General features: G+C 40.6%; 1 protein-coding gene across 2 annotated transcripts in view; it reads right to left on the bottom strand.

Moving 5' to 3' along the window:
- Window positions 1–26,481, bottom strand: part of LOC139359102 (phosphatidylinositol 3,4,5-trisphosphate 3-phosphatase TPTE2-like) — a 134,040-nt gene that overhangs the window by 102,671 nt on the left and 4,888 nt on the right. For both annotated transcript variants that reach the window (XM_071081284.1, XM_071081283.1), the window contains exons 2-11: window positions 17,344–17,475; window positions 17,135–17,219; window positions 16,587–16,695; window positions 14,088–14,150; window positions 10,865–10,918; window positions 9,582–9,635; window positions 7,187–7,240; window positions 5,902–5,955; window positions 3,478–3,531; window positions 2,193–2,246 (exon numbers count right to left, since the gene is read on the bottom strand). In XM_071081284.1, coding sequence (XP_070937385.1) covers window positions 2,193–2,246; window positions 3,478–3,531; window positions 5,902–5,955; window positions 7,187–7,240; window positions 9,582–9,635; window positions 10,865–10,918; window positions 14,088–14,143 — 380 coding nt within the window. In that variant the 5' untranslated portion in view covers window positions 14,144–14,150; window positions 16,587–16,695; window positions 17,135–17,219; window positions 17,344–17,475. The remainder of the gene's footprint in view (window positions 1–2,192; window positions 2,247–3,477; window positions 3,532–5,901; window positions 5,956–7,186; window positions 7,241–9,581; window positions 9,636–10,864; window positions 10,919–14,087; window positions 14,151–16,586; window positions 16,696–17,134; window positions 17,220–17,343; window positions 17,476–26,481) is intronic.

The raw sequence follows: 26,481 nt of genomic DNA, 5'->3' as shown, positions 1-26,481 counted from the left end.
GGTTTAATATGCCAACAGTGCATATCTTAGCCTGTGAACATATCGATCCATCCAGACTAAGTAACTGTATCTACACCTCAATGTATGACAGCACTTTTGGAGGGCATTTAATTCCAGTTCAACTTCAGTTTGTAAGTCCCCCTTCTTATCATCCCATCTGAGTTCCTCCTTCTCTATCACCTCCAATCATCTCCTCAATTGGCACCCATCCTAGATGTCTTTCCTGCCCAAGAGTTACCTCCAAGTAGCTGCAGGCCTCAAGCAAGGGCTTCATCCCACGTGATGGTGGATATGGGACAAGGGAGTCAGCCTCACACTATGGCAGAGCTCTGGAGGGTGTGAAATACTTCCCTCTGTTCTCTTTTAGGCTGGGGTTTCTCTGCTCTTTGTCCCCTCCTATCCCTTCTCGCTTCTCGCTCCAAGCAGGATTCGCTTCTCCCTTCGTCGACACTACGAGTACAGTCTCATTCCCACAGAAAGGAAAGGTGACAAACACTCACATAATAAGCTTTCCTCTATCAGTTCCTCCCCATTTTCCTACCTCCATCCAAAAAGCAAAAGAATACTCTGTACAAAGCTCATCCTGAGACGACTCTGGAAATACTCTCAAGGGAACTCCTTGTTCCCATGGATGCTCCTGACAGTGAATAGCCCAAGTCTCTCTCTCTTGTGTGTATGAATGCATGGATGTGTGTGTTTGTATACGCATATATACATGTATAATTGTATTCCTTTATATCACATGTTGCAATGGACAGCCTACTAGAAGATATTCTCAGTTCACACACAGCCCAGTGCCAAAGAACTTAAAACGTACATAGTAAGACAACATATAACTTCCTAGACTTAATGTTTTCAGTTCAAACTAGTTCCAATTTCTTTTCTTCTGCTTTTCTCTTTTTTTTTTTATTGAGACAGAGTCTCGCTCTGTTGCCCAGGCTACAGTGCAGTGGCATAATCTCGGCTCACTGCAACCTCGCCCTTCTGGGTTCAAGTAATTCTCCTGCCTCAGCCTTCCAAGTAGCAGGAAGTACAGGCGCGCACCACCATGCCTGGCTAATTCTTGTATTTTTAGTAGAGATGGCAGTTTCACCATGTTGGCCAGGCTGTTCTTGAACTCCTGACCTCGTGATCCACCCGACATGCCCTCCCAAAGTGCTAGGACCACAGGCGTGAGACAACGCACCCAGCCTTCCAATTACCTTTCAACATGTAAACTGCTCTACCCTGCAGAATTTATGTGTGTATTTGGTTCTTTGGAATATGCCTACACATTTATCCTACACATCATACTTTCTACGATTGCGGCACACATTTTACACCTATCCAAGACTCACTGACTCAAGAGTTAACCAAAACTCTCTACCACCAGAGCTGATCAATGCATGACAGCCTTTTGTGGGTGAATTTCCTTTAAATTCAACTCCACTGTGTAGGCAGTCACCCCTCTAATCCCATCTATGGCCCACTTCCTGGATCTCTCCATCACATCTTTCCTTTCAGCCATCATGCTAGTGTTTCCCGTCCATGAGATACAGGCAAGTAGCTGCGGGCCTAAGGAAGAGCAGCATCCAATGAGGTGGTGTGCTTGTGTTTGTGTTTTAGCACCAACCTCATATGTCAACAGAGCTCAGCAGTGTGAGGGACAAGTCCATGTTCCATTAGCTCCATTCTTTCCCCAGGGCTTCACTGCTCCTTGTCAGTGGCTATCTCCTCTATGTTGCAAATAGGATTCTCTCCTCCCTTGTGTCACTCTGGTAGGCTCTCAAACTCTGGCAATCTGAGTCCTTTAAGAAGGTGCTTACTAGGAACTAAGGGTGACAAATACACTAACAAGCAGCAGCAGCTCTCCTAGGACTGGCTCCTTTGTATCCAACTGCATTAGGAAATGATGCAATGTTACCTACAAAGGCTACCATGAGACGAATTGCAGACCCTGTTAAAAACCACTCTCTGTGGCCATGCAGGCTTCTCAGAATAAACTCCACAAATGTCCGTTCATCTGTCTCCTTATTGTATGTTTCCATTGTGTGCGTGGGTTTGTAAGTGGACGTGTGTTCAGAGAAGTGGGGATGGATGTATGGATGGATGTATGGATGGATGGATATATTTTGTTTATGTGTCTGGGTGTGTGACTACTTCTAGGCACAGTTATGCATATGTGTGTCTTTATTTATCTAACTATAACTCACCTTTCATTGATACATGCCTCTGGGTTTGCTGTTGTCAGTTCATTAGTGGGTGGACTAGAGGATGATAAAAGAATACAGTCAGAGAGGAGACACAATTTGAAATTTACTTTTTTGGAGAAACTAGCTTTCATTACTCTGCACATAAACCAGTGAAGTTCTGACTATGCATATGTATAGCACTATTTGGTTCTGAAATGTCACTTTTTTTAATTAGAAAGGAGGAGTTATACGATGGCAACCAACATCTTAGGCTGGGGAAAACAGTAATCCTTCCAGGTTTAAAAAAACTTCTTTATTATGACCTCCGTCCCAGTGTGTGTCAGCCTTTGTGGTGGCAGTTATTTCAAACTCAACTTGTGTTTGGAGCTCGTCAGCCCTCTTATTTCACTGAATGTCCCGTTTCAAAGGCCCTCCATTACCTCCTTACTTTCAACCAGCATGGGTGTCTTCCCAGCCCCACAAAAAGAGTCAAGTCACTACAGGTCTGACACAGGGGCACAATCCAATACGATGGTGATATGAGGTTTGGAGCACCAGTCTCCGTGGTGCCACAGTTCTGGAGGGTGGAGAGCACCTCCAAGGCTCTTAGCTTGGTTCCTTTCTGCTGAGGGCTTCACAGTTCCCCAAGTACTTGTACCTTCTCCTTGATCCAAATGGGTGTCTCTATTCCCACGGCCCACTCCAGTATGTCTCATACACAGAAAATCTGAGTTTCCAACGCATTTGACTGTTACTAAGGATGAGAAGACAGAAACAGACAGAAGCCTCTCTCTATAGTCTGTTTCTCTTTCCTTCTAAACAACTGTAAAAATATGGAAGTTACATTTACGTGATAGTGATACGAGAAAGAAACGGTCGTCTGTTCAAACATACACTGATTATGGTCAACACTCCTGAGAGTGAATCACAGTAATCTCAGCCTCCTTCTCTGTCACCAATTTGTATGTGTGTTTGTGTGTACATCTTTTTCTTGTTTTTGAGAGAGAGTTTCGCTCCTGCTGCCCAGGCTGGAATGCAGTGGCATGGTCTCAGCTCACTGCAACATGCACCTCCCAGGTACAAGCAATTCTCCTGCCTCACCCTCCCGAGTAGCTCGGATTAGAGGTGACTGCCACCACGCCTGGATAACTGTTTTATTTTTAGTAGAGACGGGGTTTCACCATGTTTGCCAGCCTGGTCTCGAACTCCTGACCTCAGGGTATCTGTCCGCCTTGGCCTCCCAAAGTGCTCAGATTCCAGGAGGCAACCACTGCTCCTGGCCATGTGTACATCTTTTATAACTCACCTGTCATCACTGGGTCGATCAATAATGACTCCTGCCAGGTCATTCGGATAGGGACTACAGGACAAATATGGTCAGAGTCAGACACAATGAGTCATTCTAACGTTTTGCAACAAATAGCTACAGTTAGTCTATGAGTTATTCCCGGCTTGCACTTTGATTATTCACACGTATGTATATCACTAAATTGACCTGAGATGGCATTTGGTTTTTTATTAGAAATGAGGTTTAATATGCCAACAGTACGTATCTTAGGCTGTGAACATATCGATCCATCCAGACTAAGTAACTGTATCTACACCTCAATGTATGACAGCACTTTTGGAGGGCATTTAATTCCAGTTCAACTTCAGTTTGTAAGTCCCCCTTCTTATCATCCCATCTGAGTTCCTCCCTCTCTATCACCTCCAATCACCTCCTCAATTTGCACCCATCCTAGTTGTCTTTCCTGCCCAAGAGTTACGGCCAAGTAGCTGCAGGCCTCAAGCAAGGGCTTCATTCCATGTGATGGTGGGTATGGACCAAGGGAGTCAGCCCCACATTATGGCAGAGCTCTGGAGGGCATAAAATACTTCCAGGGTTATTAGCGCTGTTCTTTTTTTTACAGTGGTTTCTCTGCTCTTTGTCCCCTCCTATCTCCTTCTCGTTCCAAGCAGGATTCGCTTCTTCCTTGGTCCACTCTATAAATATAGTCTCATTCTCACAGAAAGGAAAGGTGACAAACCCTAAAATAAAAAGCCTCCCTCTATGAGTTCTTCCCTATTTTCCTACCTCCATCCAAAAAGCAAAAGATTATTCTGTACAAAGCTCATCCTGAGAGGACTCTGGAAAGAGTTTCAAGGGAACACCTTGTTCCCATGGATGCTCCTGACATCCATGAGTGAATAGCCCAAATCACTCTCTCTAGTGTGTATGAATGCATGGATGTGTGTGTTTGAATATGCATATATACATGTATAATTGTCCTCCCTTATATCACATATTACAATGGACAGCCTACTAAAAGATACTCTCAGTTCACACACAGCACAGTGCCAAAGGACTTAAAACGTACATAGTAAGACAACATGTAACTTCCTAGACTTAACATTTTCAGTTCAAACTAGTTCCCATTATTTTTTTTTCTTTTTTTCCTTTTTTTTTTTTAAATTGAGACAAAGTCTCACTCTGTCACTCAGACTGGAGTCCAGTGGCATGATCTTGGCTCACTAAAATCTCTGCCTTCTGGGTTCAAGTCATTCTCCTGCCTCACCATCCCGAGTAGCACGAACTACAGGCGCACAACCCACACCTGGCTAATTTTTGTATTTTTAGTAAAGACAGGATTTCATCATGTTGGTAAGGCTGGTCTTGAACTCCTGACCTCGTGATCCACTTGACTTGCCCTCCCAAAGTGCTGGGACCACAGGTGTGAGCCAATGCACCCAGCCTTCCAACTACTTTTCAACCTGTAAACTGCTCTACCCTACAGAATTCATGCGTGTATTTGGTTCTTTCGAATCTGCCATGCCATTTAGCCTACACATCATACTTTCTACGATTGCGGCACATTTTACACCTATCCAAGACTCACTGACTCAAGTGTTAACCTAAACTGTCCACCACTGGAACTGAACAATGCCTGACAGCCATTTGTGGGTGAATTTCTTTTAAATTCATCTCCACTGTGTAGGCAGTCATTCTTCTAATCCCATCTATGGCCCGCTTCCTAGATCTCTCCATCATGTCTTTCTTTCACCCATCAAGCTGGTCTTTCCCATCCATAAGACACAGGCAAGTAAGTACCTGCGGCCCTAAGGAAGAGCAGCATCCAGTGAGATGGCATGCTCCTGTTTGTGTTATAGCACCAACCTCATATGTTGACAGAACTCTGGAGTCTGAGGGACAAGTCCATGTTCCCTTAGCTCCATTCTTTGCCCAGGGTTTAACTGCTCCTTGTCAGCTGCTATCTCCTCCATGTTGCAAATATGATTCTCTCCTCCCTTGTGTCAATCTGGTAGATTCTCAAACTCAGGAAATCTGAGTCCTTTAAGAAACTGCTTACTAGGAACTTACTAGGTGACAAATACCCTAACAAGAAGCAGCAGCTCTCTTAGGACTGGCTCCTTTGTATACAACCCAATGGAAAAGGACGCAATGTTACCTACAAAGGCTACCATGAGACGAATTGCAGACCCTGTTAAAAACCACTCTCTGTGGCCATGCAGGCTTCTCAGAATAAACTCCACAAATGTCCGTTCATCTGTCTCCTTATTGTATGTTTCCATTGTGTGCGTGGGTTTGTTAGTGGACGTGTGTTCAGAGAAGTGGGGATGGATGGATGCATGGATGGATGGATGGACATCTTTGTTTATGTGTCTGGGTGTGTGACTACTTCTATGCACAGTTATGCATATGTTTGTCTTTATTTATCTAACTATAACTCACCTTTCATTGATACGTGCCTCTGGGTTTGCTGTTGTCAGTTCATTAGTGGGTGGACTAGAGGATGATAAAAGAATACAGTCAGAGAGGAGACACAATTTGAAATTTACTTTTTTGGAGAAACTAGCTTTCATTACTCTGCACATAAACCAGTGAAGTTCTGCCTATGCATGTGTATAGCACTATTTGGTTCTGAAATGTCACTTTTTTAATTAGAAAGGAGGAGTTATACGATGGCAACTAACATCTTAGGCTGGGCAAAACAGTAATCCTTCCAGGTTTAAATAAACTTCTTTATTATGACCTCCGTCCCAGTGTGTGTCAGCCAGTGTGGTGGCAGTTATTTCAAACTCAACTTGTGTTTGGAGCTCGTCAGCCCCCTTATTTCACTAAATGTCCCGTTTCAAAGGCCCTCCATTACCTCCTTACTTTCAACCAGCATGGGTGTCTTCCTAGCCCCACAAAAAGAGTCAAGTCACTACAGGTCTGACACAGGGGCACAATCCAATACGATGGTGATATGAGGTTTGGAGCACCAGCCTCCGTGGTGCCACAGTTCTGGAGGGTGGAGAACACCTCCAAGGCTCTTAGCTTGGTTCCTTTCTGCTGAGGGCTTCACAGTTCCCCAAGTACTTGTACCTTCTCCTTGATCCAAATGGGTGTCTCTATTCCCACGGCCCACTCCAGTATGTCTCATACACAGAAAATCTGAGTTGCCAACGCATTTGACTGTTACTAAGGATGAGAAGACAGAAACAGACAGAAGCCTCTCTCTATAGTCTGTTTCTCTTTCCTTCTAAACTACTGTAAAAATATGGAAGTTACATTTACGTGATAGTGATACGAGAAAGAAACGGTCGTCTGTTCAAACATACACTGTATTATGGTCAACACTCCTGAGAGTGAATCACAGTAATCTCAGCCTCCTTCTCTGTCACCAATTTGTATGTGTGTTTGTGTGTACATCTTTTTCTTGTTTTTGAGAGAGAGTTTCGCTCCTGCTGCCCAGGCTGGAATGCAGTGGCATGGTCTCAGCTCACTGCAACATGCACCTCCCAGGTACAAGCAATTCTCCTGCCTCACCCTCCCGAGTAGCTCGGATTAGAGGTGACTGCCACCACGCCTGGATAACTGTTTTATTTTTAGTAGAGACGGGGTTTCACCATGTTTGCCAGCCTGGTCTCGAACTCCTGACCTCAGGGTATCTGTCCGCCTTGGCCTCCCAAAGTGCTCAGATTCCAGGAGGCAACCACTGCTCCTGGCCATGTGTACATCTTTTATAACTCACCTGTCATCACTGGGTCGATCAATAATGACTCCTGCCAGGTCATTCGGATAGGGACTACAGGACAAATATGGTCAGAGTCAGACACAATGAGTCATTCTAACGTTTTGCAACAAATAGCTACAGTTAGTCTATGAGTTATTCCCGGCTTGCACTTTGATTATTCACACGTATGTATATCACTAAATTGACCTGAGATGGCATTTGGTTTTTTATTAGAAATGAGGTTTAATATGCCAACAGTACGTATCTTAGGCTGTGAACATATCAATCCATCCAGACTAAGTTACTGTATCTACACCTCAATGTATGACAGCATTTTTGGAGGGCATTTAATTCCAGTTCAACTTCAGTTTGTAAGTCCCCCTTCTTATCATCCCATCTGAATTCCTCCTTCTCTATCACCTCCAATCACCTCCTGAATTTGCACCCATCCTACTTGTCTTTCCTGCCCAAGAGTTACCACCAAGTAGCTGCAGGCCTCAAGCAAGGGCTTTATCCCATGTGATGGTGGGTATGGGCTAAGGGAGTCAGCCTCACACTATGGCAGAGCTCTGGAGGGTGTGAAATACTTCCAGGGTTATTAGCTCTCTTGTTTTTTTTTGCTGGGGTTTCTCTGCTCTTTGTCCCCTCCTATCTCCTTCTCGCTCCAAGCAGGATTCCCTTACCCTTGGTCCACACGACGAGTACAGTCTCATTCCCACAGAAAGGAAAGGTGACAAACACCCACATAATAAGCCGCCCTCTATGAGTTCTTCCCCATTTTCCTACCTCCATCCCGAAAGCAAAAGAATATTCCGTACAAAGCTCATCCTGAGAGGACTCTAGAAATAGTTTCAAGGGAATTCCTTGTCCCCATGGGTGGTCCTGACAGTGAATAGCCCAAATCTCCTTCTCTCTTATGTGTATGAATGCATGGATGTGTGTGTTTGTAGATGCATATATACATGTATAATTGTATTCCTTTATGTCACATTGCAATGGACAGCCTACTAGAAGATACTCTCAGTTCACACACAGTGCAGTGCCAAAGAACTTAAAACGTACATAGTAACACAACTTGTAACCTCCTAGACTTAACTTTTTCAGTTCAAACTAGTTCCAATTACTTTTCTTTTGCTTTTTTTTTTTTTTTTTCGGCGACAGAGTCTCACTCTGATGCCCAGGCTAGAGTACAGTGGTGCGATCTCGGCTCACTGCAATCTCAGCTTCCCGGGTTCAAGTAATTCTCCTGCCTCAGCTTCCCGAGTAGCAGGAACTAAAGGCACACACCGCCGTGCCTAGCTAATTTTTGTATTTTTAGTAAAGACGGCAGTTTCACGACGTTGGCCAGGCTAGTCTTGAACTCCTGACCTCGTGATCCACCTGACTTGCCCTCCCAAAGCGCTGGGACCACACGTGTGAGCCAACACGCCTGGCTACAATTACTTTTCAACCTGTAAGCTGCTCTACCCTACAGAATTCATGTGTGTATTTGGTTCTTTGGAATCTGCCATGCCATTTACCCTACACATTATACTTTCTAAGAGTGCGGCACACATTTTACACCTATCCAAGACTCACTGACTCAAGAGTTAACCAAAACTCTCTACCACCAGAGCTGATCAATGCATGACAGCCTTTTGTGGGTGAATTTCTTTTTAAATTCAACTCCACTGTGTAGGCAGTCACCCCTCTAATCCCATCTATGGCCCACTTCCTGGATCTCTCCATCACGTCTTTCCTTTCAGCCATCATGCTAGTGTTTCCCGTCCATGAGATACAGGCAAGTAGCTGCGGGCCTAAGGAAGAGCAGCATCCCATGAGGTCGCGTGCCTGTGTTTGTGTTTTAGCACCAACCTCATATGTTGACAGAGCTCAGGAGTGTGAGGGACAAGTCCATGTTCCATTAGCTCCATTCTTTCCCCAGGGCTTCACTGCTCCTTGTCAGTGGCTATCTCCTCTATGTTGCAAATAGGATTCTCTCCTCCCTTGTGTCACTCTGGTAGGCTCTCAAACTCCGGAAATCTGAGTCCTTTAAGAAGGTGCTTACTAGGAACTAAGCGTGACAAATACACTAACAAGAAGCAGCAACTCTCCTAGGACCGGCCCTTTTTTATACCACTCTATTAGAAAAGGATGCAATGCTACCTACAAAGGCTACCATGAGAAGAATTGTAGACCCTGTTTAAAAACACTCTCTCTGGCCATGCAGGCTTCTCAGAATAAACTCCACAAATGTCCATCCCTCTGTCTCCTTATTATATGTTTCCATTGTGTGCATGGGTTTGTTAGTGGAGGTGTGTTGGGAGAAGTGGGGATGGATGGATGCATACATTTCTTTATGTGCCTGGGTGTGTGACTACTTCTATGCACAGTTATGCCTACGTGTGTCTTCATTTATCTAAATATAACTCACCTTTCATTGATACGTGCCTCTGGGTTTGCTGTTGTCAATTCATTAGTGGGTGGACTAGAGGATGATAAAAGAATACAGTCAGACAGGGGACACAATTTGAAATTTACTATCTGGAGAAACTAGCTTTCATTACTCTGCACATAAACCAGTGAAGTTCTGACTATGCACGTGTATCACACAATTTGGTTCTAAAATATCATTTTCTTTTATTAGAAAGCAGGATATTTACGATGGCAACCAACATCTTAGGCTGGGGGAAATAGTAATGCTTCCAGAAGTAAATAAACTTCCTTATTATGACCTCAGTCCCAATGCGTGTCAGCCTTTGTGGTGGCAGTTATTTCAAACTCAACTTTTGTTTGGGCATAGTCAGCCCCCTTATTTCATTGAATGTCCTGTTTCAAAGGCCCTCCATTACCTCCTTATTTTCAACCAGCATGGCTGTCTTCCCAGCCCCACAAAGAGAGTCAAGTCACTAGAGGTCTGACACAGGGGCACAATCCAATATGATGGTGACATGAGGTTTGGAGCAGCAGCCTCCATGGTGCCAGAGTTCTCGAGGGTGGAGAACACTTCCAAGGCTCTTAGATTTGTTCCTTTCTGCTGAGGGCTTCACAGTTCCCCGAGTACTCGTACCTTCTCCTTGCTCTAAAGAGGAGTCTCTATTCCCATGGTCCACTCCAGTATGTCTCATACACAGAAAATCTAAGTATGCAAGGCATTTGACTGTTACTAAGTATAAGAAGAAAGTAACAGACGGAAGCCTCTCTCTATAGTCTGTTCCTCTTTCTTTCTGAACAACTGTAAAAAATATGTAATTTACCTATGTGTGATACAGTGAGATGATAAAGAAACGATGTCACAGATAAGGCTGTATAACTGTCAACACTCCTGAGAGTGAATCCCAGTAATCTCAGCCTCCTTCTCTGTCACCAATTTGTATGTGTGTTTGTGTGTACATCTTTTTCTTGTTTTTGAGAGAGAGTTTCGCTCCTGCTGCCCAGGCTGGAATGCAGTGGCATGGTCTCAGCTCACTGCAACATCCACCTCCCAGGTACAAGGAATTCTCCTGCCTCACCCTCTCGAGTAGCTGGGATTAGAGGCGCCTGCCACCACGCCTGGCTAACTGTTGTATTTTTAGTAGAGACAGGGTTTCACCATGTTTGCCAGCCTGGTCTCGAACTCCTGACCTCAGGGTATCTGCCCGCCTTGGCCTCCCAAAGTGCTCAGATTCCAGGTGGGAACCACTGCTGCTGGCCATGTGTACATCTTTTATAACTCACCTGTCATCGGTGGGTCGATCAATAATGACTCCCGCCAGGTCATTCGGATAGGGACTACAGGACAAATATGGTCAGAGCGAGATATAATGCGTCATTCTAACATTTTGCAACAAGTAGCTACAGTTAGTCTATGAGTTATTTCCCAGTTACACTTTGATTATTCACAAGTATGTATATCACTACATTGACCTGAGATGGCATTTATTTTTTTATTAGAAATGAGGTTTCATATGCCAACAGTGCATATCTTAAGCTGTGAATATATCGATCTATTCAGACTAAGTAACTGTATCTATACCTCAATGTATAACAGCATTTTTAGAGGGCATTTAATTCCAGTTCAACTTTAGTCTGTAAGTCCCCCTTCTTATCATCCCATCTGAGTTCCTCCTTCTCTATCACCTCCAATCATCTCCTCAATTGGCACCCATCCTACTTGTCTTTCCTGCCCAAGAGTTATTGCCAAGTAGCCGCAGGCTTCAAACAAGGGCTTCATCCCTTGATGGTGGGTATGGGCCAAGGGAGTCAGCCTCACGCTATGGCAGAGCTCTGGAGGGTGTGAAATACTTCCAGGGTTATTAGCTCTGTTCTTTTTTTTTTTTTTTTTTTTTGCTGGAGTTTCTCTGCTCTTTGTCCCCTCCTATCTCCTTCTCACTCCAAGCAGGATTCGCTTCTCCCTTGGTCCACACTCGCACAGAAAGCAAAGGTGACAAACACTAACATAAAAAGCCTCCTTCTATGAGTTCTTCCCTATTTTCCTATCTCCATCCAAAAAAACAAAAGAATATTCCATACAAAGCTCATCTAGAGAGTCCTCTAGAAATAATTTCAAGGGAACTCCTTGTTCCCACGGTTGCTCCTGACAGGGAATAGCCCAAATCTCTTTCTCTCTTGTGTGTATGAATGCATGGATGTGTGTGTTTGTAGATGCATATATACATGTATAATTGTGTTCCTTTATATTACATGTTGCAACGGACAGCCTACTAGAAGATACTCTCAGTTCACACACAGCACAGTGCCAAAGAACTTAAAACGTACATAGTAAGACAACATGTAACTTCCTAGACTTAACATTTTCAGTTCAAACTGATTCCAATTACTTTTCTTTTGCTTTTTTTATTTTTATTTTTTTGACAGAGTCTTGCTCTGTTGCCCAGGTTGGAGGGCAGTGCTGCGCTCTCAGCTCACTGCAATCTCTGCCTCCCAGGTTCAAGCAATTCTCTTGCCTCAGCCTCACAAGTAGCAGGGACTAAAGGCATGCACCAACATGCCTGGTTAATTTTTGTAGTTTTCATAGAGATGGGGTTTCACCACGCTGGCCAAGCTGGTCTTGAACTCCTGACTTCATGATACACCCACCCTGGCCTCCCAAAGTGCTGGGACTACGGGCATCAGCCACCGTGTTCAGCCAGGAAAGTCTTTTGATATACAGACCAGCATTTCCTTTTGTAGCATCCTTGGGCCGTATTACAGGTATTGTTAAGCTGGCATTGCATGAAGTGTATAGAATATAACACTAATGTGGGGAGATGTTAAAGTAACAACAGCAGCACTTGTTTTATTTAAACGTAGAAAATTAATTCAAATATAAAAAATATTTTTGGGAATATATTTGTAATCTTAGGAAAGTACTTTCTGAGTATAACACAAACAGCATTAGTCATCAAAGTACCAATTATATCTGAATACATGAAGCTTATTATAAAGTTCTATGTAGGCCAGGCGAGGTGGCTCAAGCCTGTAATCCCAGCACTTTGGGAGGCCGAGACGGGCGGATCACGAGGTCAGGAGATCGAGACCATCCTGGCTAACACAGTGAAACCCCGTCTCTACTAAAAATACAAAAACTTAGCCGGGCGAGGTGGCAGGCGCCTGTAGTCCCAGCTACTCGGGAGGCTGAGGCAGTAGAATGGCGTGAACCCGGGAGGCAGAGCTTGCAGTGAGCTGGGATCCGGCCACTGCACTCCAGCCTGGGTGACAGAGCGAGACTCCGTCTCAAAAAAAAAATAAAAATAAAAATAAAGTTCTATGTAAGGTTTCTGTATTTTACTCTAAACACCAAATGTAAAAACATATTACAGATTTGCCACATGGAGTGGAGATATGACTAATGTATTTGAACAACAAAATTCCTTGAATCTGAAAGATATCGTAAATATGACTTAGCTCACTTAACACCTAACTTTTTAGAAAGAATTTTAGAATCAGTGTCCAGAATACTATTTTCCCAAGAATAATTCTGAGACTGATTTTCACGAACCTGAATTCCTCCCATCTCCAATATATATTATGATATCACCTCTCATTGTTAGCTCCAGTACAGATTTCTGATGTTAATTCATTGGGATTAGTGCAAAGGATTAAAAGCAGACAGTAAGAAACAACGTAAATTCATACACTACTTTTTTTTTTTTTTTTTTTTTTGGTTCAAATTGGCTATGGCTGTGTTACAAATTACAGTGTGTTGTCCCTAAAAAATTATCATGTAAATCTGTTATTTGGCACCTCGTACTTCATTTTTCTCCAGAAAGAAGTCTCTATGTGTTAGGAATATAAATTGTTTAGGACTCTCAAGAAAGTTTAATGAATCAAGATTTAAATACAATTCTTTATTATTGAACCTGATCATCATGTGTGACAGCAACTTGAACTTAAATTTGCTTCAAATTCATGTTCCATTTGAAGGCACACAACGTTCTTGCCCATTTTGATTCCCTAATTCTCAAGTCCCTCCACCATGTGACTCATGCTCTTCATGAGTCACAGCTATCTTTGCTTCCCCTCAAATAGGATCAAGTGACTAAACCTCAGGCAGGGGCTCTATCCAATGTGATGATGGATTTGGGTTTGGGGCACCAGCTCTGAAGGGTGAGGAACAGATACAGGGTCTCTTAACTCTTTTCTATCTGCTAAGCGCTATTCTGCAGCCTGTCCAATGCTACCACCTCTTTCTCCAAGTAGGATTCTCTCCTCCCATGAATTGTTCTTGATAGAGTCTCATACACAGGCGTTCTGATAGTTTCCTAAGGGTTTTGGCTGCCAATTACTAAGAGTCACAACCAAACTTTGAGTACCAAGTGTCCCTCTTCTGACCTGATCTTAATTTTTCTACATAGGTTCAAAAACAACGCTACCTAAAGATGCTTATACTCTCTTATGGAAAGCTGTTATTGCCACTGATGCTCCCAGTATTTTTCACCACTTAGATCAGTCAACTCACCCATTATGGTCATAGTTGTCAGATGCTGGTATGGTAGACACTGTTAATGAATCCATAATTCTACTAAAGAGTAAAAAACACAGACAAAAAATAAAATCAGATATTTTCGAAGGCAATCAGGATGTTAATCTTGACAGTATTTCAGGACACAAAAAAATAGAATCAGAGGAATTTTGACAGGAACTAAAACAATTTCAGGGCACAACACTAGTACTTCTGAGGGGGTGTGTGTGTGCGTGTGTGTGTGTGTGAAAGGACAGAGAAAAAAGAAAGAAAATGTTAGAATAATGACTGTTTCTATATCAATGGCTAGTTCCTGGTCATCTTTGGTAGGAAATAAACAAGGAGGTAAGTCAAGGATAGCCTAAATTATGTTTAAAACCTTTTGTGAACTTAAAGTAGATTCTATGTGTAGAATCATTTTGTTTTCTTTTTGTCTGGATTCATTTTTTTAAGTCATATGGCTATCTTTTACAAAATCAAGACTTCCTAGCACCCAAACCACTGGCTTGGCTAATTTAATCTCTCTACAACTTCATTTCCTCATCTGTAAGTTAAGACACATGCAAAATACACTCCACATCTGTCGACTTCATAAAACCATGCTGAATATTCAGCATTTTGCAAATATTGGTTTTTTAGACAACCTGCTCTCTACACCATATATTATGCCATAAAAATCAGCATGTGGCAATATAAACTGATATTTTTAATTTCAAATAGATGAATATGCTCATCAAAGTAATAAACTCCCAAGACTCAAGAATTAATGCTCTTTGCCACAATTTGCTAACTTTTCAAATGTTTAAATAAGTTTAAGAAACTGCACCCTTTTTTTTTTTTTTTTTTTTTTTTTTTTTGCTGCTGATAAAAACTGGGATTCCCAAGAGTGTGCTGAGGTTTCTGAACTTATTTGACCACAGAACCTCATTCTCACAGCTGAAATGTGTGAGAAACACATTTTGGAAACAATATATTAAATGGTATCTTTTTATGTCTTTAAGTAAAAGTTCTGCTACACAAACTAATTTTGGACTGTGATTGATAGCTCAAACCTTAAAGCACAGATAGACATTAATTTTGTGCTATTCTTTCAGCATGTGAGGAAAGCAGTGCTGGAGTTCAAATTATCAAATCTCATTAGCCTGGTCTGAAGGCCATGAAGGGAACCTTTCAAGTTGTAAGTGGGTGCTTTTAGGTCCTTGAATGGCTCATGGAAATTCATCCCGGTCTCAGGAAAAACAATGCCTTTTACAAAAAGAAAAGCATCTAGAGGTATCCGCTGCTTTTCCGCAGGAAGAACAACTGGGTTGTCTATGCAGAATACACTAATAAGTCTTAACAGAGGAAAAGGTTCAAAACACCAAAAACATAAGAATTTGAGTTTCTGACATAAGCAGCCTTATTGAATGATTACTGGATTTTTCAGATATCTTCTACTGAGGAAGAGAACCGGAAGACACTCAAGTTACTCTTCAGATCCAGGTGACAAGCCAGGATTGCTAAGCAAGTTCCTTGGGAAACTCATCTCCAAAAAGGACACAAGACATCCATAGATGTTACCTGAACTCCTTTCAGGGAGATATTGCATGAAGTGTGAAATAGCAGTTTGATAAGCTGCTTGGGAGCACAGAATGACTTCCCTCATGGGACGTGAATAAGTAGCTAGCTAAATTGCCTTCTAAGGAAGGTGAGAATGGTAAACTATCCTAAAATTACATGATCACGCAGAATTCCTAAATGCTTTTTGGTAGATAGGAGAAACCACAGAAGTTTGAGTTAGGTAAAGGTTAGCTACACCTTCATAATCATGCTACCAGGTTATAAAGAAAAGTAGGTCTCCAATCAAATCTGCCACACATACAGATATTCATTGAACAAAACATTCAGTAGCAAGCAGGCACAGTACATAAGCTTCTGTAAGCTTTCTGTACTTTAGGTGCTCCAAGCATGAAAGGTTCATTCTCAACAGAGTCCTAATATTCCAGAGGCCAAAATCTTCCTAAACCTTCCTGGAGATGTTGAGATGGGACCACTGAAGCCCGTTCAGTGGCCATCTCTGTGGAGTGGCTTCCGGAGCTGAGCACTAGCTCACCATCCTGAACAGAGCATCCACCATTAGGGCAACCAGCTGCCCCTATAGGAAAGGTTAAAGCGACCAGTATATGCATGTTATCACACTGCCTAAAATGTCCTATTTTTAAGGACATTAACAGGTATAGAATGAGGCTTGTTTTATTGTTTAAACTTTTTTCTATATCTATTATTTTTCTAATTACTTTTCTATTTCTATTTGCTGGGTCACAGACAGCAGCAAATTCCATAACTTTGGGGTTATACCAGCTCATGTGCAGTAGGAGTAGAAATATCAAAGCTCTCAGTCTACCACCTTCTGTTCCAGAGATGTGGCCCAAGCACACCTTTGGACGTGAAACAGAGCAACCCAAGGCAGAGCTGGATTTCTGGGAGTTTCTCCCTGTAAGCCCTGGACCTGCTTACCTGTAGGCTAGACTGCTTCCGGCACCACTGCCGCTCACAAGAGGCTGGGGTCGGTTCAGCCGCTAAAATGACATAAGTCTCAGGTCTTGTGTCTTCAGTACAACTTTCTCTAAGAGGGAGAAATGTATTCAAGATCCCATTAGCAGCTTTCTCTCCCATTGCCTTTCAGGATTATGGCTTTTCCTTTTTTCATTTTTTAATTCCCAAAACCAAGCTTGTTAGATCAAATCTTTACCCAATTCCTGACAAATAACAAGGTTATTGCTAGTTGGCCCTACACCCACTAGTTGTCCCCCAGTACCCTGAGGATAAAGGGACTCTGTAAGGTCCCTGGGAGAGGAAACGAATGTCAATTAGTGGTCCCTCCAGCTGGTATAAGCAAACTTTCCTGTCTGTGGGCCCCAGACACCACCATCTAGTTCCCCCACCAAAACTTTACATGATTTTAATTCTCCTGATGAGGAGGAGAGGACAACATCAGCCAACAGAGAGGGCAGAGGATGGGATGGGACTACCTTGCTCAGAGACCCTCACCTCTAGGTCTTTACCTGGTATTGACAAGAAGCCAGTACTGGAATAAGAACTGTGTGTCCATAGCAACCCCAAACAGAATCCTGTGCTCTTGAGATTCTCCTAGAGTGGGGAACAGAACGAGCTTGGTCCAAGAGTGCAGAGACTTAAAAACATGCTGTTCTGCCACACATACAGATACTCATTAAAGATGAGGGAGAAGGGCATGGGGTGGGGGACAACGTACCAAAACCAAAGACCACTGGATAATAACCTCAGAGCAGAGACGATCTCTCCAGTTATCTTTTCTTTTGCATGTCATGGAGGGGATTCTTCTTATTTACTCTGGTGAAGACGTTTATGTCAAGTGTTCGGTTTCCTTTGTGGGTTACAGAGAATAACCAAAGGGCTCAGTGTTTTCTAGACCATATTAAATTTCACTAAAATAAGCAAGGTTGATAGGACTTGCGGGGGAAACTTCATTGACTCAAGCTATCATTTTATAGGATTGTGAGAAAACAAATAGTTGTACATTTAAAATACACTCATATTCTAGCTAGAAGAGAGGATTTGGAATGTTCTTACAGGAAAGAAATAGTAAATGTTTCAGTCAATGGATACGCTATTTACCATGATTTGATCATTATACCATGTAAAATATACTGAAACATCACACTGTACCTCATAAATATGTACGATTTATTATGTGTCAATTAAAATTTTGATTATAAGAAAAAATAAACTTCAATTGTAAGAAAACAACTCAACTTTTAAAAAATGGGCAAAATGGCCGGGCGCGGTGGCTCAAGCCTGTAATCCCAGCACTTTGGGAGGCCGAGACCGGCGGATCACGAGGTCAGGAGATCCAGATCATCCTGGCTAACACGGTGAAACCCCGTCTCTACTAAAAAACACAAAAAACTAGCCGGGCGAGGTGGCGGGCGCCTGTAGTCCCAGCTACTCAGGAGGCTAAGGCAGGAGAATGGCGTAAACACAGGAGGCGGAGCTTGCAGTGAGCTGAGATGGCGCCACTGCACTCCAGCCTGTGCGACAGAGCGAGACTCCGTCTCAAAAAAAAAAAAATGGGCAAAATATGTGAACAGATACTTCACTAATAAAGATTTGCAACTGACAAGCAAGTGAAAAGATGGTCATCATAAGTAGCTATTAGAGAAATGCAGATTCAAACTACAATAAGAAACCACTAGATAACTATTAGAATATCTAAAATTAGAAAGATGGCGTGTTGACAAAGGTAGAAACTGAAACTCTCATACAATGCCAGGAATGTAAAGTGCTAGATCCACTTTGGAAAACAGTTTGGCAATTTCTTAAGAAGTTAATTAGGTCTTCGAGTTCCCACTCCAACATGTAGAGAACTTGGAAATCATCACTCCCATCTTCACAACAGGAAAAAAGATAATCAAACTGAAAATCAACAACTTTTCTTAGATCTGTCAGAGAATAGAGGTCACAGGGCAAACCACTTCCTCAAAAACTAGAGAGACAGGTGACTATAGAACATCACAGTTTACCTGAGAGCAGAAGCCACAGGAGCCAGTAATTGGTAGGAACACTTAAATGCTAATCAATAAATTACCTACCAGTGGCTGAGTGTGGGCTACCTTGAGAGTTGAAAACTTGTTGGAGTCCCGCCTTGGGGACCCCTTATACTTTCACGAATTTTACTTCCAGAAACCCTACCAGGTTCTCATGATGAACGCTGAAGAAAATTTCCTCAGGCTCTTTACACAAAGAAAAGGGAAAAGCAACCATTTCAAAGTATACCCTAGTTGGTGGATAGAGAGAGTGAGTGGGTGTATCGACCATTTTGAAATATGCCCAGGGCATTCTATTCTCTGTGTGGAAGTCCTGCCCTAAAGAAAAACTGCTTTATCAGGGCCTTGTCTGACATAGGGGAAAAGCAGTAAGACAACTCTAAACCCCTCTAGCTTTCCTGTCCCACATAAAAGGAGAGGAAAAAAAGAAATCATTACTAAGTCAATATCAGAAAAATTTACACCTCTGTTTTTGCCTAAGAGTATAGTTTGGGATCTTACATTTAGATATTTCTTCCATTTGAGGTTAATTTTTCTGTACAATGTGAGGAAGAGCTCTAACTTCATTCATTTGTATGTGGATATCCAGTTATTCCAGCACCACTTGCTGAAGAGACTGTTCTTTTCCACTGAATGGTCTTGGTACCCTTGTGGAAAATCAATTGACCTTAAATGTATGGATTTACTTCTGGACTCTCAATTCTATTCCATTGATCTACATGTCTATCCTTATTCTTGTACTAAACAATTTTAACCACTAGAGCTTTATAGTAAGTTTTGAAATAAAGTGTGGACTCTGCAACTTCATTGTTCTTCTTCAAGATCATTTTGGTTCTTCAGAGTCCCTTGCATTTTCAAATGAATTTTAGGATCAGCAAGTCAATTTCTGCAAAATAGAAGCTAGGATTCTGATAGGAACTGAGTTGAATATGTAGATTAATTTGTGGAGTACTGTCATCTTAACAGTACTGTCTTCCATTCAGTAAATACAGAATGTGTATCCATTTATTTAGGTCTTAATCACTTTCAATAATGTTTTGTACTCTTATATTTCTTTTGTTTTAGTCTTTTTTTAAATGCTATTGTAAATAAAATTGCTTTCTTAATTTCATCTTCAGGCTTCTCATTGCTAGTGTTTCTAAATATAACTGACTTTTTGCACATTGATCTTAGATCTTTTGTGAACTCAATTGTTGCTCCAGCAGGTTTGTTGTTTTGTTGTTGTGGATTCCTTAGATTTTCTACATACAACATTATTTATCTGCAAAAAATATAGTTCAGTTTTTCCATTCCAATCTAGATGCTTTTTATTTCTTTTTTGTTGTTGGTTTTGTTTTGTTTTGTTTTGTTTTGTCTAAATGTCCTGGCTAGAACCTCCAGTACAATGTCGAATAGAAAAAGCAAGAGCAGGCATCCTTGTCTTGTTCCTCATCTTAGGAGAAAAGCTTTAAGACTTCTGCCACTAAGTTTAATGTAAACTGTTGGTTTTTCATAATCTTTACTAGACTATCTAAGGGTTTGGGTTTTTTGTTGTAGTTGTTGTTGTTATTTACTTAGGTTATTTACCATACTTTTGAGTTCTTTCCTTTTTTTTCTTGATCAAGCTAAGCTATCAATTTTGTTGATCTTTTCAAATAACTTTTGGTTTATTTCTCTGTTGCTTTTCTGCTTGCTATTTTATTTATTTTCACTCCATTTATTATATCCTTGCTTTATTTGCCTTGGTTTCAGTTTGCTCACCTTTTTCTAGTTTCTTTAGTTGGAAAGTTAGATTATTGATTGAGATCTTTCTTCTCTTCTAATGTAAGAATTTACACCGATAAATTTCCCTTTAAGCACTGCATTAGCTGCATTCCATAAGTTTTGAGATGTGGAGTTTTTTTTTCATTCATCTCAAAGTATGTTCTGATTTCTCTTGGATTTCTTCTATGACCAATTGATTATTTAAGAGTACATTGTTTCATTTCCATATATTTGTGAACTTCTCAAATTTCCTTCTCTTACTATTCTAACTTCATTTTATTGCAGTTGAGAACATGCTTCGTATTATTTAAATCTTTTAAATTTTATTGGGAGTTGTTTTATTGCCTAGCATATGGTCTTTCCTGGAGAATGTTCCACGTGCACTTATAAAGACTGTATATCTGTTGTTTTTGGATGGAGTATGCTGTAGATACCTGTTAAATCTAGTTGGTTTATAGTATTATTCAAGTGTTACATTTTCTTAGTGTTTTCTAACCAATTGTCTAGCTATTAATGAAAGTAGGAAATTGAAGTCTTCAACTCTTATTGCTGAATTGTTTCTCCCTTCAATTCTGTCAAAACTTTATTCATGGACTTTGGGGCTCTGTTCTATCTTTTTGATGGATTGAGCCTCTTACTATTATAAAATGTCCTTTGTTGTTACTAAAACTTTTTCCTTTAAGTCTATTTTTTCTGATTTTGTATTATGATTCCATCTCTTAATTTATATTGTTTTGGTTACTGTTTGCTTGTTATATCTTTTTCTATACTTTTAATCTATTTGAGTCTTGGTCTAAAGCATGTCTCTTATACACAGCATATATTAGGATCATGTCCTTTAATTCATTCTGCAAATTTCTTCCTTTTAAATGGAGAGAAATTTCCATTTCATACAATCATTGATAAAGTAAGATTTATGCTAAATAGTTTTATAGTGTACAATTTTTATTTCCTTGTCATGTATTTTACTACATTTTTGAGTTGTTTTCTTCGTGGTTGCCCTGGATATTGCAATTAACATGTTGATTTATAACTATGTAGTTCATATTAATACCAACTTAATTACAACAGTATACATAAACTTTTTCCTATGTAACTCCATTCCCTTTCTCTTCCATTGTGCTGTTAATGTCATATAAACCATATCTTCATATGCTCTATCTTCATCAATCCATTCATGAGAATTGCTTTATGCTTATACTGCCTTTTATATTTACTCATATAGTTATCTTTCTCAGCTCTTTATTTCCTCATGTGAATTTCAGTTACTACCTAGTATTCTTTCATTTCAGCCTAAATGACTCCCATTAGTATTTCTTATAGAGATGTCTTCAAGCAACAAATTTTGTTAGCTTTGTTTATCAAGGAATGTCTAAAAAGTCTTAAGATACTTATGTCTTATGTTTCTCCTTCAATGTGGAAGGATATTTTGCTACATATAGAACTCTTGATTAATAAGTCTCATTAGACCCTAAGTAGCCATCTTGATTCTCACACCAACTGTCATGGCATCATAGGGGTGTTATACAAGTAACCCTTATTTCACTTCATAATTGCCCCAATATGCAATGGTAATTATCCTGGCAATTTGGATATGCCAGAGAGAAGTCAAAATGTGCTTCCTTTAGGTGAAAAGGTGAAAGTCTCTGACATCATAAGAAAAGAAAAATATTATAGGCTGAGGTTGCTAAGATTTATAGTAAGGACAAATCCTTTACCCATAAAATTGTGAAGAAGAACAAAGAAATCTGTGCCAGTTTTGCTGTCAAACCTCAAGCTACACAAGTTATAGCTACACGGCATGATAAGTACTTAGTTGAGATGGAAAAGACATTAAATTTGTAGGTGGAAGACATGAACAGAAATGTCTTCTGACAGCAATCAAGTTTAGTACTCTCAGCATTTGTTTTTTTCTTTGTTTGCTTTCTTTTGTTTACATTTTTGCTAGCATATTATGTATCTCAACTTATCTATACCCCAGGTAGCCATGATGTTCAGCAATTGCCTCTGATTGTCTTCAACACATATCCCCTGACCAAAGGCTGGGGGAGCTCTAAGTCAGGCCAAATAAAGATAGCCTTGTGAGTGGAATCTTCCTGGGACCTCCTAGTCAAGTCACATAATGACGTTTCTCTGGGAATAAGGCTTTGAATGAGTCCCAACCCCCTTCTGTTCTTTTCTATGGTTCCCAGGAGCTTGGTTTTCAACAAGATTGTAGGATGTTCGTTTTCAAAGCTACCATGGAACCGGGAGGATGTGATGAGCATAGAGAAAGTAAGAGCACTACAAAGTTCACTATTCTCACCAAAATTCAGCCTACATTCTTGAATAAATGCTCCCAAGGTTGCGGCAAGCCTTTGGATATTTTCCGGAGTTCTGAAAAAGGTGCTTCTATTTTTCCCAGTTGCTTTCATGAATAAAGGAATTTTGGAAGGTTCCCAGCTTCCCATTTTTACTGATATCACTTCCAAATGCACTTTTATTTTTATTTTTTTGAAACAGAGTCTTGCTCCATTGCCCAGGCTAAGGCACAGAGGTGCGACCCTGGCTCACTGCAACCTCCGCCTCCCGAGTTCAGGCTGTTCTCCTGCCTCAGCCTAGTAGCTGAGATTACAGGTGCATGCCACCATGCACGGCTAACTTTTGTATTTTTTGTAGGGACGGGATTTCACCATGTTAGCCAGGCTGGTCTTGAACTCCTGACCTCAGGTTATCCTCCCGCCTCAGCCTCCCAAAGGGATGACAGGCGTAAGCCACCACGCCCGGCCCCAAATACACTTTTAAATACATTTCTGAACTCACAAAAATGTAAAGGAAGTACAGAATGATTACAGACACACGCACAATTGCACACACAATCTAGAGGTGCAACTAAAGTCATCAGTCAACACAAAAGCCAGTGATGCCCTGGAAGTGAGTCAAAACCAAAAACCTAGAGCTTTGTTAGTTAACATTGTGGCTGCCTGAGGTAGTAAACAGGAATTGGGGCAATCAATAGGAAAATCAAAATACTTTTTTTTTCAAGAAGCTGGGAATGAGATGTCAATAGGGCACTTTGCAATGCTCTGACATATTCCTGGGAATCTGTTCAGCAATCCTGGAGATCTAGAATTTCTCTGGTTGACTAATAGGATTTGAACCTGACAAAGTAAGGAACTGAGTCTGAGACCTCCACATAAATCCAGACACTAAAATGAGCTATATATTTAGTAGAAAAGACATTCTACTAATGTCTTTAGTAGATGAAGATTTAGAAGATGAAGACATATTTCTTCATCAGCACATGGAAAATTCTCCAAGATAGACCATATGTTAGCACATAGAATAAGTCTCAACAAATTCTCAAAAATCAAAATCATACCAGTATCCTCTCAGACCACAGTGAAATAGGATAGGAAATCAATAACAAAGAAACTTTGGAATCTGTACAAATACATGGAAATTAAACAACATGCTCCTGAATGACCTTCAGATCAACACTGATTTTAAACTGTACTTTAGACCAATGGACCTAACAGACATTTATAGAACATTTCATTCAACATTTAGTAGAAAAGACAAAGTTGGAAGGATATGACAAGTGAACCAATAAGCAATTCAGTCTCTGCAGGCAGTGGATTTTAAAACATTAATAATTTTAATAGTCTTCCCAAACGTTTTCTAACCAGCTTTACTCTTATAATGGAATTTGAATTTATACCAATGAATATGGTTGGTCCAATTGGACTATGAATAAGTCCAACAAACTGCAAACCAATAAATCAAACTAGAATGGTTCCTGATTGATACTATTTCCAGAACCAAGCAGAAATCAGGCAAATCATCTCAATTCCAGTCTCTCAGGGTACCCAAAGTTAAAGTTAAGACAAATATGACCTATTTCTAAAATTTAACGAAGAGTTGAAGAGTCAAACTACCATAAGTAGGAGTCAACAGAAATCACAAAGATAAGAAAAACATATAGAAAAATATAAATATTAAAATTATAACAAACTATATTCAGGAAGTACATTTAAAAGTATGTTTGAAGTGAAAAGATAGAGATCAACACTATGGGGAACATTAAAAGGGGCCATTGGTCCATTCCAGAACTTCAGAGTAGATTTTCTGAAAAAGATGATGCTTGAGCTTGGGCTTGAAGGACAGTAAATAATTAAGCAGGAGAAAAAGTGGTGAGGGAGTTTCAGAGAAAAGGATCATAATGAACAAATTCATGGAAGCACTAAATAGCACAGGGACTCTAGGGGAAATTATAAACATTTGCCTATTACTGCAATAACAGATGTAGAGCAGGGACTAACGGGAGATGTCTGTACATTATATTAAGAAGTATAGACGTTATTTAATAGGCAATTAGAGTCAAAAAGCGATTTTAAGAAGGGAAGTCTCATGATAATTTTGCTTTAGGTAGTCTGTCTTTCAGTGGTGAAGAGAGAGGGGCAACACTGAAGTGTCAGGGATCAGTTAGGAGACTGCTACACAGCGTAGGTCAGAAATGTTGAGGGCCTGAAAACCAGGGTGGGTAGTAAGAATTGAAAGGAGAGAGAGATTTGAGAAACAGCAGAAAAAATCGCTTAAACCCGGGAGGCGGAGGTTGCAGTGAGCAGAGACCATGCCACTGCACTCCAGCCTGCGCAACAGAGTGAGACTCTGTCTCAAAAACAAACAAACAAATAAAACAGTAAAAAGAGACAAAGATGGTCATTATAGAATGACATGGAGATACATTAGCAAGAGGATACAACAGTTCTAAATATATGCACTCAATACTGGGATACCCAGATATATAAAGCAAATGTCATTAGATCTAAAGGGAGAAAGAGACTGCAATACAATAATAGATGAGGACTTCAACACTCTACTTAGCATTAGACAGATCACCTAGACAGGAAATTGACAAAGAAACACTGATTTTAAACTGTACTTTAGACCAATGGACCTAACAGACATTTATAGAACATTTCATTCAACAGTAACAGAATACACATACTTCTTCATCAGCACATGGAAAATTCTCCAAGATAGACCATATGTTAGGACATAGAATAAGTCTCAACAAATTCTCAAAAATCAAAATCATACCAGTATCCTCTCAGACCACAGTGAAATAGGATAGGAAATCAATAACAAAGAAACTTTGGAATCTGTACAAATACATGGAAATTAAACAATATGCTCCTGAATGACCTTTAGATCAAGGAAGAAATTAAAGAGGAAATCAAAAAATGTCTTGAAACAGGCTGGGTGTGGTGGCTCATGCCTGTAATCCTTGCACTTTGGGAGGCCAATGTGGGTGGATTCCTTGAGCCAGGAGATTGAGACTGGCCTTGGCAACATAGTGAGATTCTGTCTCTACAAAAAAAATACAAAAGTTAGCCAGGTATGCTAGTGCGTGCCTGTAATCTCAGCTACTCAGAAGGCTCCAGCAGAAGGATCGCTTGAGCCCAGGAGGTGGAAGTTCCAGTGAGCCAAGATTGCGCCATTACATTCCAGCCTGAGCAACAGACAGAGTGAGACTTTGTCCCAAAAAATAAAATGTCTTGAAACAAATGAAAATTTAAACACAACATAACAAAACCTATGGGATACAACAAAAGCAGTGCTAGGAGAGAGGTTTATAGCAATAAACGCCTATATTTTAAAAGTAGAAAGATTTCAAATAAATAACCTAAGGATATACGTCAAAGAATTAGGAAAGTAAGAACAAAACAAACTTCAAATTAGTAGAAAGACAGACATAATAAAGATCAGAGCAGTACTAAATGAAATAGATTTAAAAAACAATATAAATAATCAATGAAACAAAAAGTTTGTTTCTCAAAAAGGTAAACAAAATCGATAAACTGCTAGTTAGACTAAACAAGAAAATAAAAAAGATGGCCCAAATAAACAAAATCCAAGATGAAAAAGAAGACATTGCCAGGCACGGTGACGCATGCTGTAATCCCAGCATTTTTGAGAGGCTGAGGCAGGTGGATTGCTTGAGCTCAGGAGTACGAGACCAACCCGGACAACACGGCAGAATTCTGTCTCTAAAAAAAATACAAAAATTAGCTGGGCATGGTTGCATATGCTTGTAGTCC

Source organism: Macaca nemestrina, chromosome 16, assembly GCF_043159975.1.
Source record: "Macaca nemestrina isolate mMacNem1 chromosome 16, mMacNem.hap1, whole genome shotgun sequence".
Taxonomy (NCBI): Eukaryota; Metazoa; Chordata; class Mammalia; order Primates; family Cercopithecidae; genus Macaca; species Macaca nemestrina.
The sequence above is the reverse complement of the archived record's forward strand: the minus strand, read 5'-3'. Positions and strand labels throughout refer to the sequence as shown.